Source organism: Heptranchias perlo, chromosome 2, assembly GCF_035084215.1.
Source record: "Heptranchias perlo isolate sHepPer1 chromosome 2, sHepPer1.hap1, whole genome shotgun sequence".
Classification (NCBI taxonomy): domain Eukaryota; kingdom Metazoa; phylum Chordata; class Chondrichthyes; order Hexanchiformes; family Hexanchidae; genus Heptranchias; species Heptranchias perlo.
The window spans coordinates 30,677,144-30,694,643 of NC_090326.1; the positions used below are offsets into that span (position 1 = coordinate 30,677,144).

The 17,500-nt window shown below is 35.9% G+C and overlaps 2 protein-coding genes across 2 annotated transcripts in view; both read right to left on the reverse strand.

Annotated features, from left to right (window-relative positions):
- The window catches only part of cap2 (cyclase associated actin cytoskeleton regulatory protein 2), a 306,535-nt gene that overhangs the window by 49,914 nt on the left and 239,121 nt on the right, over nucleotides 1-17,500 (reverse strand). The window lies entirely within an intron of this gene.
- On the reverse strand, nucleotides 8,741-9,896 carry LOC137300171 (keratin-associated protein 10-10-like; the record flags this gene model as incomplete). Its single annotated transcript, XM_067969251.1, is given in 4 exon segments — nucleotides 8,741-8,929; nucleotides 9,195-9,298; nucleotides 9,301-9,667; nucleotides 9,669-9,896. Coding segments are annotated over 4 exon segments (888 nt in total), but the record flags the coding sequence as incomplete, so codon positions are not given.

The following is a 17,500-nucleotide window of genomic DNA, read 5'->3' on the forward strand; positions in this document are numbered from 1 at the left end:
CACTTACACACACATACATATATACACACTTACACACACACACATATATACACACTTACACACACACATATATACACACTTACACACACACACATATATATACACACTTACATACACACACATATATACACAGACATATATATATATATACTCACTTACACACACACATATATATGCACACACGCACACATATATATACATACACGCACACACATATATACACACACGCACACACATATATATACACACACATGCACACACATATATATATACACACACATATATATATATATATATATGCAGGGGGAAAACTCTCCAGTGGCTGGAGTCATACCTAGCACAAAGGAAGATGGTAGTGGTTGTTGGAGGCCAATCATCTCAGCCCCAGGACATTGCTGCAGGAGTTCCTCAGGGCAGTGTCCTAGGCCCAACCATCTTCAGCTGCTTCATCAATGACCTTCCCTCCATCATAAGGTCAGAAATGGGGTTGTTCGCTGATGACTGCACAGTGTTCAGTTCCATTCGCAACCCCTCAAATAATGAAGCAGTCCGAGCCCGCATGCAGCAAGACCTGGACAACATCCAGGCTTGGGCTCATACGTGGCAAGTAACATTCGCGCCAGATAAGTGCCAGGCAATGACCATCTCCAACAAGAGAGAGTCTAACCACCTCCCCCTGACATTCAACGGCATTACCATCACCGAATCCCCCACCATCAACATCCTGGAGGTCACCATTGACCAGAAACTTAACTGGACCAGCCATATAAATACTGTGGCTACGAGAGCAGGTCAGAGGCTGGGTATTCTGCGGCGAGTGACTCACCTCCTGACTCCCCAAAGCCTTTCCACCATCTACAAGGCACAAGTCAGGAGTGTGATGGAATACTCTCCACTTGCTTGGATGAGTGCAGCTCCAACAACACTCAAGAAGCTCGACACCATCCAAGATAAAGCAGCCCGCTTGATTGGCACCCCATCCACCACCCTAAACATTCACTCCCTTCACCACCGGCGCACCGTGGCTGCAGTGTGTACCATCCACAGGATGCACTGCAGCAACTCGCCAAGGCTTCTTCGACAGCACCTCCCAAACCCGCGACCTCTACCACCTAGAAGAACAAGAGCAGCAGGGACATGGGAACAACACCACCTGCACGTTCCCCTCCAAGTCACACACCATCCCGATTTGGAAATATATCGCCGTTCCTTCATTGTCGCTGGGTCAAAATCCTGGAACTCCCTTCCTAACAGCACTGTGGGAGAACCGTCACCACACGGACTGCAGCGGTTCAAGAAGGCGGCTCACCACCACCTTCTCGAGGGCAATTAGGGATGGGCAATAAATGCTGGCCTCGCCATCGACGCCCACATCCCGTGAACGAATAAAAAAAACATATATACACACACATATACACACACACACACATATACACACACACACATATATACACACACGCATACACACACATATACACACACACGCATACACACACACACGCTTATATATACACATGCATATATATAAATGCATGCATATACACGGACATATATATACGCACATAAACGCACATATATATATACACATACACGCACGTATATATATACACACACACACGCACGTATATATATACACACACACGCACATATATATATACACACACACACGCACGTATATATATATATACACACACACGCACGTATATATATACACACGCACGTATATATACACACACATACGCACGTATATATATACACACACACGCACGTGTATATCTATATACAAACACACACGCACGTATATATACGCACACACACGCACATATATATACACACTTACGCACACACACGTACGTATATACACTTACACACACACACGCACGTATATCCACACTTACACACGCACGTATATCCACACTTACGCACGCAAATATGTATATACACACTTACGCACGCAAATATGTATATACACTTACGCACGCACATATATATACACACTAACGCACGCACATATATATACATACACACTAACGCACGCGCATATATATATACACACTTACACATATATATACACACACACATATATACACACACTTACACACATATATATACACACTTACACACACATATACACTTACACACACACATATACACTTACACACACACATATATATACACTTAGACACATATATATACACTTACACACATATATACACACACACATATATACACACTTACACATATATACACACTTACACATATATACACACTTACACATATATACACACTTACACATATATACACTATATATATATACTTACATATATATATATATATACACATACACACATATATATACACTTACATATATATATATATACACACACTTACACACATATATATATATACACTTACACATATATACACACACTTACACACTTACACATATATATACACACACTTACACATATATATACACACACTTACACACACACACATATATATATACACACTTACACACACACACATATATATATACACACTTACACACACACATATATATATATACACACTTACACACACACACATATATATATACACACTTACACACACACACACATATATATATACACACTTACACATGTATATATACACACACTTACACGCATATATATACACACACTTACACGCATATATATACACACACATATATACACACACTTACACGCTCATATATACACACACTTACACATATATATACACACACTTACACATATATATACACACACTTACACATATATATATATATATACACACACACTTACACATATATATACACACACTTACACACACACACATATATATACACACACTTACACACACACACATATATATATACACACTTACACACACACACATATATATATATACACACTTACACACACACACATATATATATATACACACTTACACACACACACATATATATATACACACTTACACACACACACATATATATATACACACACTTACACATGTATATATATACACACACTTACACATGTATATATATACACACACTTACACATGTATATATATACACACACTTACACATGTATATATATACACACACTTACACATGTATATATATATATACACACTTACACATGTATATATATATACACACTTACACATGTATATATATATACACACTTACACATGTATATATATATACACACTTACACATGTATATATATATACACACTTACACATGTATATATATATACACACTTACACATGTATATATATATACACACTTACACATGTATATATATATACACACTTACACATGTATATATATATATACACACTTACACATGTATATATATATATACACACTTACACATGTATATATATATATATACACACTTACACATGTATATATATACACACTTACACATGTATATATATACACACTTACACATATATATATATATATACACACTTACACATATTTACACACTTACACATATACACACACACGCACATATATACACACACATATATACACATATGCGAACGCGCACATACACATACGTGAACGCACACACACATATATACATACGCACACGTGCACACATATACGCACACGTGCACACATATACGCACATACATACACACACGTATATATATATACGCACATACATACACACACGTATATATATACGCACATAGATACACACACGTATATATATACGCACATAGATACACACACGTATATATATACGCACATACATACACACACGTATATATATACGCACATACATACACACACGAATATATATACGCACATACATACACACACGAATATATATACGCACATACATACACACACGTATATATATACGCACATACACACACACACGTATATATACGCACACATACACACACGTATATATATACGCACATACATACACACACGTATATATATACGCACATACATACACACGTGTATATATACGCACATACATACACACGTGTATATATACGCACATACATACACACGTGTATATATACGCACATACATACACACGTGTATATATACGCACATACATACACACGTATATATTTACGCACATACATACACACGTATATATTTACGCACATACATACACACGTATATATATACGCACATACATACACACGTATATATATACGCATACATACACACGTATATATATATGCACGTACATACACGTATGTATATATATATGCACGTACATACACGTATGTATATATATATGCACATACATACACACATGTATATATATATGCACATACATACACACGTATATATATACGCACATACATACACGTATGTATATATATATACGCACATACATACACACGTATATATATATACGCACATACATACACACGTATATATATATACGCACATACATACACACACGTATATATATACGCACATACATACACACACGTATATATATACGCACATACATACACACGTATATATATATACGCACATACATACACACGTATATATATATACGCACATACATACACACGTATATATATATACGCACATACATACACACATATATATATACGCACATACATACACACGTGTATATATATACGCACATACATACACACGTATATATACGCACATACATACACACGTATATATATACGCACATACATACACGTATATATATACGCACATACATACACACGTGTATATATATACGCACATACATACACATGTGTATATATATACGCACATACATACACGTATGTATATATATACGCACATACATATATATATATATGCACATACATATATATATATGCACATACATATATATATGCACATACATACATATATATGCACATACATACACATATGTATATATATACGCACATACATACACGTATATATATATATATATATATGCACATACATAGAATCATAGACGTTGACAACATGGAAAGAGGCCCTTCGGCCCAACATGTCCATGTCGCCCAGTTTATACCACTAAGCTAGTCCCAATTGCCTGCACTTGGCCCATATCCCTCTATACCCATCTTACCCATGTAACTGTCCAAATGCTTTTTAAAAGACAAAATTGTACCCGCCTCTACTACTGCCTCTGGCAGCTCGTTCCAGACACTCACCACCCTTTGAGTGAAAAAATTGCCCCTCTGGACCTTTTTGTATCTCTCCCCTCTCACCTTAAATCTATGCCCCCTCGTAGATACACACTTACACACATACACGCACACGTATATATACACACTACACACGCACACGTATATATACACACTTATACACACACACGTATATACACACTTACACACGCATATACACTTACACACAAACATACATACACACTTACGCACAAACATACACATTTACACACACATACATATACACACTTACACACACATACATATACACACTTACACACACACATATACACACACATGCACACTTACACACACACTTACACACACACATATACACACACATGCACACTTACACACACACATATACACACACATGCACACTTACACACACACTTACACACACACATATACACACACATGCACACTTACACACACACTTACACACACACATATACACACACATGCACACTTACACACATATATACACACTTACACACACACATACACACTTACACACATATACGCACTTACACACACATATACACTTAAACACATATACACACACGTATATATACACACGTATATATACACACATATACATACACACATGCATATATATACACTCACATATACACACATGCACATATACACACACGCACATATACACACACTTACACATATACACACTTACACACACACATACACACACATATATACACACACACACATATATACACACACTTACACACACATATATACACACACTTACACACACACATATATACACACACTTACACACATATACACACACTTACACACATATACACACACTTACACACACATACACACACTTACACACACACATATATACACACACTTACACACACACATATATACACACACTTACACACACACATATACACACACACTTACACACACATATATACACACACTTACACACACACATATATACACACACTTACACACACATATACACACACATACACACACACATATACACACACACATACACACACACATATATACACACACTTACACACACACATATATACACACACTTACACACACACATATATACACACACTTACACACACACATATATACACACACTTATACACACACTTACACACACTTACACACACACGCACATATATACACACACTTACACACACACGCACATATATACACACACTTACACACACACACATATATACACACACTTACACACACACACATATATACACACACTTACACACACACACATATATACACACACTTACACACACACACATATATACACACACACTCATATATACACACATATACACACACACATACACACACACATATACACACACACATACACACATCACACATACACACACACCTACACACATATATACACATACACACACGCATACATACACACATATACACACACATGCTTATATATACACATGCATATATATAAATGCATGCACATACACGCACGTATATACACTTACACGCACGTATATCCACACTTACACACATACACGCACGTATATACACATACACGCACGTATATACACTTACACACACACACGCACGTATATACAAACTTACACACTTACACGCACGTATATACACACATACACGCACGTATATATACACTTACACATACACGCACGTATACATACACGCACGTATATACACATTTACACACATACACGCACGTATATATATATATATATATATACACACATACATGCACGCTTATACACACTTACACGCACACACGTATATACATATACACACTTACACACATGTACACACACTTACACTCACACATATACACACACTTACTCACGTATACATATACACACTCCTACTCACATGTATACATATACACTTACACACACGTATACATATACACACTTACACACACACACGTATACATATACACACTTACACACACACGTATACATATACACACTTACACACACACGTATACATATACACACTTACACACACACATGTATACATATACACACTTACACACACACGTATACATATACACACTTACACACACACGTATACATATACACACTTACACACACACATATACACACACACTTACACACACACATATATACACACACTTACACACACACATATATACACACACTTACACACACACACATATATACACACACACACATATATACACACACTTACACACACACACATATATACACACACTTACACACACACATATATACACACACTTACACACACACTCATATATACACACACTTACACACACACACATATATACACACACTTGCACACACACACATATATACACACACTTGCACACACACACATATATACACACACTTGCACACACACACTCATATATACACACATATACACACACACATACACACACACATATACACATCACACATACACACACACCTACACACATATATACACATACACACACGCATACATACACACATATACACACACATGCTTATATATACACATGCATATATATAAATGCATGCACATACACGCACGTATATACACTTACACGCACGTATATCCACACTTACACACATACACGCACGTATATACACATACACGCACGTATATACACTTACACACATACACGCACGTATATACAAACTTACACACTTACACGCACGTATATAGACACATACACGCACGTATATATACACTTACACATACACGCACGTATACATACACGCACGTATATACACATTTACACACATACACGCACGTATATATATATATATATATATATACACATACATGCACGCTTATACACACTTACACGCACGCACGTATATACTTATACACACTTACACACATGTACACACACTTACACTCACACATATACACACACTTACTCACGTATACATATACACACTCCTACTCACACGTATACATATACACTTACACACACGTATACATATACACACTTACACACACACACGTATACATATACACACTTACACACACACACGTATACATATACACACTTACACACACACACGTATACATATACACACTTACACACACACACGTATACATATACACACTTACACACACACATGTATACATATACACACTTACACACACACGTATACATATACACACTTACACACACACGTATACATATACACACTTACACACACGTGTGTGTAAGTGTGTGTGTGTGTATACACACACGTATATATATACACACACACACACTTACACACACGTGTATATATACACACACTTACACACACGTGTATATATACACACACTTACACACACGTGTATATATACGCACACTTACACACACACGTGTATATATACGCACACTTACACACACACGTGTATATACGCACACTTACACACACACACGTGTATATATACACACTTACACACACGTGTATATATACACACTTACACACACGTGTATATATATACACTTACACACGTGTATATATATACACTTACACACGTGTATATATATACACTTACACACATGTATATATACACACACACATATATACACACATATACATACACACAAACATACATACACACTTACACACAAACATACATACACACTTACACACAAACATACACATTTACACACACATACATATACACACTTACACACACATACATATACACACTTACACACATACATATACACACTTACACACACATACATATACACACTTACACACACACATATACACACACATGCACACTTACACACACACTTACACACACATATATATACACACTTACACACACACATACACACTTACACACATATACGCACTTACACACACATATACACTTAAACACATACATACACACACACGTATATATACACACGTATATATACACACGTATATATACACACGTATATATACACACATGTATACATACACACATATACATACACACACGCATATATATACACACGCACATATACATACACACGCACATATACATACACACGCATATATATATACACATGCACATATACACACATGCACATATACATACACACACATACATAGACGCACACACACATACATACACACACGCACACACATATACACACATGCACACACATATATACACACACGCACACATATACACACATGCACACACATACACATACACATACACGCACACATATACACACATGCACACACATACACATGCACACACATATACACACATATATACACACGCACACATATACACACATATACACACATGCACACTCATACACACACGCACACTCATACACACACGCACACACATATACACACACACATATATACGCACACATATATACACGCACACACATATATACGCACACATATATACACACGCACACGCACATATACGCACACATATATACACACGCACACGCACATACACACACACGCACATATACACACACGCACACATATACGCATACACACGCACGCACACACGCATGCATACATACACGCACACATACACACACGCACGCATACACACAAATATAGACACAAACGCACATGCACATACGCGCACATACATACGCGTATATATACGCACACACATACACACGCGTATATATACGCACACACACACATACGCGTATATATACGCACACACACACACGCGTATATATACGCACACACACACATACGCGTATATATACGCACACACACACATCACACGCACACACATATATACACACACGTATACATACACGTACACACACGTATATATACACATACACACACGTATATATACACATACACACACGTATATATACACGTACACACACATATATACACACACACACATATATACACACACACGTATATATACACATACACACACGTATATATACACATACACACACGTATATATACACATACACACACGTATATATACACATACACACACGTATATATACACATACACACACATATATATACACATACACACACACACGTATATATACACATACACACACGTATTTATACACATACACACACACACACGTATATATACACATACACTAACACACGTATATATACACATACACTAACACACGTATATATACACATACACTATCACACGTATATATACACATACACACACGCGTATATATACACATACACGCACGCGTATATATACACATACACGCACACGTATATATACACATACATGCACACGTATATATACACATACATGCACGTATATACACTCACACACGTATATACACTCACACACGTATATACACACTTACACATGTACACGCAGGTATATATATATACACGCACGTATATATATATATATACACACGCACGTATATATATACACATACACGCACGTATATATATACACATACACGCACGTTTATACACATACATGCACGTATATACACACTCATACACGCACGTATATACACACACATACACGCAAGTATATACACACTTACACACATACACGCACGTATATACACACTTACATGCATACATATATATATACACTTACACATGCACACAAATATATGCACTTACACACGCACACAAATATATATACACTTACACACGCACACATATAGATACACTTACACACGCACACATATATATACACTTACACACGCACACATATATATGTGTACACTTACACACGCGCACATATATATGTATACACGTACACACGTGCACATATATATGTATACACTTACACACGCACACATATACACACATGCACACTCATACACACACGCACACTCATACACACACGCACACACATATACACACACACATATATACGCACACATATATACACGCACACACATATATACGCACACATATATACACACGCACACGCACATATACGCACACATATATACACACGCACACGCACATACACACACACGCACATATACACACACGCACACATATACGCATACACACGCACGCACACACGCATGCATACATACACGCACGCATACACACACGCACGCATACACACAAATATAGACACAAACGCACATGCACATACGCGCACATACATACGCGTATATATACGCACACACATACACACGCGTATATATACGCACACACACACATACGCGTATATATACGCACACACACACATCACACGCACACACATATATACACACACGTATACATACACGTACACATACACGTACACACACGTATATATACACATACACACACGTATATATACACATACACACACACGTATATATACACATACACACACACGTATATATACACATACACACACACGTATATATACACATACACACACACGTATATATACACATACACACACACACGTATATATACACATACACACACACGTATATATACACATACACACACATATATACACATACACACACACACATATACACATACACACACACACACGTATATATACACATACACTAACACACGTATATATACACATACACTAACACACGTATATATACACATACACTAACACACGTATATATACACATACACACACGCGTATATATACACATACACGCACGCGTATATATACACATACACGCACACGTATATATACACATACATGCACACGTATATATACACATACATGCACGTATATACACTCACACACGTATATACACACTTACACATGTACACGCAGGTATATATATATACACGCACGTATATATATATATATATATACACACGCACGTATATATATACACATACACGCACGTATATATATACACATACACGCACGTTTATACACATACACGCACGTATATACACACTCATACACGCACGTATATACACACACATACACGCAAGTATATACACACTTACACACATACACGCACGTATATACACACTTACATGCATACATATATATATACACTTACACATGCACACAAATATATGCACTTACACACGCACACAAATATATGCACTTACACACGCACACAAATATATATACACTTACACACGCACACATATAGATACACTTACACACGCACACATATATATACACTTACACACGCACACATATATATACACTTACACACGCACACATATATATGTGTACACTTACACACGCGCACATATATATGTATACACGTACACACGTGCACATATATATATGTATACACTTACACACGCGCACATATATATGTATACACTTACACACGCGCACATATATATGTATACACTTACACACGCGCACATATATATGTATACACTTACACACGCGCACATATATATGTATACACTTACACACGCACACATATATATGTATACACTTACACACGCATATATATATACACACGCATATATATATATACACACGCATATATATGCACGCACACACATATATATGCACGCACACACATATACACACACATATATACACACACATATATACACACGCACATATATACACACACATATATACACACGCACATATATACACACGCACATATATACACAGACTTACACACATATATATATACACACACACACATATACACACTTACACACACACACTTACACACACACGTATATATACACATACACACACACACTTACACACACACGTATATATACACATACATGCACGTATATACACATACATGCACGTATATACACTCACACACGTATATACACACTTACACACGTACACGCAGGTATATATTATATATACATGCACGTATATACATGCACGTATATATATATATACACGCATGTATAAATATATATATACACGCACGTATATATGCACATACACGCACGTTTATACACACATACACGCACGTATATACACACTCATACACGCACGTATATACACACTCATACACGCACGTATATACACACTTACACACATACACGCACGTATATACACTTACACGCACGTATATACACTTACACACATACACGCACGTATATACACACATACACGCACGTATATACACACTTACACGCATACATATATATACACTTACACACGCACACACATATATATATACACACTTACACATATATATATATACACACTTACACACGCACACATATATATGTATACACTTACACACGCACACATATATATGTATACACTTACACACGCACACATATATATGTATACACTTACACACGCACACATATATATGTATACACTTACACGCGCACACATATATATGTATACACTTACACGCGCACACATATATATGTATACACTTACACGCGCACACATATATACACTTACACGCGCACACATATATATACACTTACACACACACACACATATATATACACTTACACACACACACATATATATACACTTACACACACACACATATATATACACTTACACACACACACATATATACACACACTTACACACACACATATATACACACTTACACACACACACATATATACACACACTTACACACACACACACTTACACATACACACACTTACACACACACATACTTACACACACACATATATACACACACTTACACACACACATATATATACACACTTACACACACACATATATATACACACTTACACACACACATATATACACACACTTACACACACACATATATACACACACTTACACACACACATATATACACACACTTACACACACACATATATACACACACTTACACACACACACTCATATATACACACATATACACACACACATACACACACACATATACACATCACACATACACCTACACACATATATACACATACACACACACATACATACACACATATACACACACATACATACACACATATACACACACATGCTTATATATACACATGCATATATATAAATGCATGCACATACACGCACGTATATACACTTACACGCACGTATATCCACACTTACACACATACACGCACGTATATACACATACACGCACGTATATACACTTACACACATACACGCACGTATATACAAACTTACACACTTACACGCACGTATATACACACATACACGCACGTATATATACACTTACACATACACGCACGTATACATACACGCACGTATATACACATTTACACACATACACGCACGTATATATATATATATATACACATACATGCACGCTTATACACACTTACACGCACGCACGTATATACATATACACACTTACACACATGTACACGTATACACACACTTACTCACGTATACATATACACACTCTTACTCACACGTATACATATACACTTACACACACGTATACATATACACTTACACACACGTATACATATACACTTACACACACACGTATACATATACACACTTACACACACACACGTATACATATACACACTTACACACACACACACGTATACATATACACACTTACACACACACGTATACATATACACACTTACACACACATATACATATACACACACTTACACACACACGTCAATATACACACTTACACACGTATATATATATACACACACTTCCACACGTATATATACACACACGTATATATACACACACTTACACACACGTATATATACACACACTTACACACACGTATATATACACACACTTACACACACGTATATATATATACACACACACTTACACACGTATATATATATATACACACACTTCCACACGTATATATACACACACGTATATATACACACACTTACACACACGTATATATACACACACTTACACACACGTATATATATATACACACACACTTACACACGTATATATATACACACGTATATATACACACACTTATACACACGTATAGAAATACACACGTATATATACACACACTTATACACACGTATAGAAATACACACACGTATATATATACACACAGACTTACACACACGTATATATATACACACACGTGTATATATATATATATATATATACACACTTACACACGTATATATATACACACGTATATATACACACACACTTACACACGTATATATATACACACGTATATATACACACACACTTACACACACGTACATATATATACACACACTATATATATATAAATACACACAATTACACACACATGTATATATATATATACACACACATATATATATATATACACACTTACACACACGTATATATATACACACACGTATATATATATATACACACTTACACACGCACATCTATGTACACACTTACACACGTACATCTATGTACACACTTACACACGCACACATATATATATACACTGACACACGCACACATATATATATATATACACACTGACACACGCACACATATATATATATATATATATATATATATAAACTTACACACGCACACATATATATAAACTTACACACGCACACATATATATATAAACTTACACACGCACACATATATATATATGTATAAACTTACACACACACATATATATATATAAACTTACACACGCACATATATATATATATAAACTTACACACGCACATATATATATATATATAAACTTACACATGCACATATATATATATAAACTTACACACGCACATATATATATATAAACTTACACACGCACATATATATATATATAAATAAACTTACACACGCACACATATATATAAACTTACACACGCACACAAAAATACACACTTACACACGCACACATATAAATATACACTTACGCACGCACACACATATACACTTACACACGCGCACATATATATACACTTATACACGCGCACATATATATACACTTACACACGCGCACATATATATACACTTACACACGCGCACATATATATATACTTACACACGCACATATATATATATATACACACACATATATATACTTACACACACACATATACATATACTTACACACACACATATACATACGCTTACACACACACATATACATACACTTACACACATATATACACACACTTACGCGCACACACACATACACATATATACACACTTACACACACATACACATACATACACACACATACACATATATACACACTTACACACACATATATACACACTTACACACACATATATACACACTTACACACACATATATACACATACTTACACACGCACACTTACACACGCACATATATACACACTAACACACACGCACATATATACACACTAACACACACGCACATATATACACACTAACACACACATGCACATATATACACACTAACACACACGCACATATATACACACTAACACACACGCACATATATACACACTAACACACACGCACATATATACACACTAACACACACGCACATATATACACACTAACACACACGCACATATATACACACTAACACACACGCACATATATACACACTAACACACACACGCACATATATACACACTAACACACACACGCACATATATACACACTAACACACACACGCACATATATACACACTAACACACACACGCACATATATACACACTAACACACACACGCACATATATACACACTAACACACACACGCACATATATACACACTAACACACACACGCACATATATACACACTAACACACACACGCACATATATACACACTAACACACACACGCACATATATACACACTAACACACACACGCACATATATACACACTAACACACACACGCACATATATACACACTAACACACACACATATATACACACTAACACACACACATATATACACACTAACACACACACGCACATATATACACTAACACACACGCACATATATACACACTAACACACACACACATATATACACACTAACACACACACATATATACACACTAACACACACGCACACACATATATATACACACTAACACACACACATATATATACACACTAACACACAGACATATATATACACACTAACACACACACGCACATATATACACACTAACACACACACGCACATATATACACACTAACACACACGCACATATATACACACTAACACACACACGCACATATATACACTAACACACACACGCACATATATACACTAACACACGCACATATATACACACTAACACACACACATATATACACACTAACACACACGCACACACATATATATACACACTAACACACACACATATATATACACACTAACACACAGACATATATATACACACTAACACACACACATATA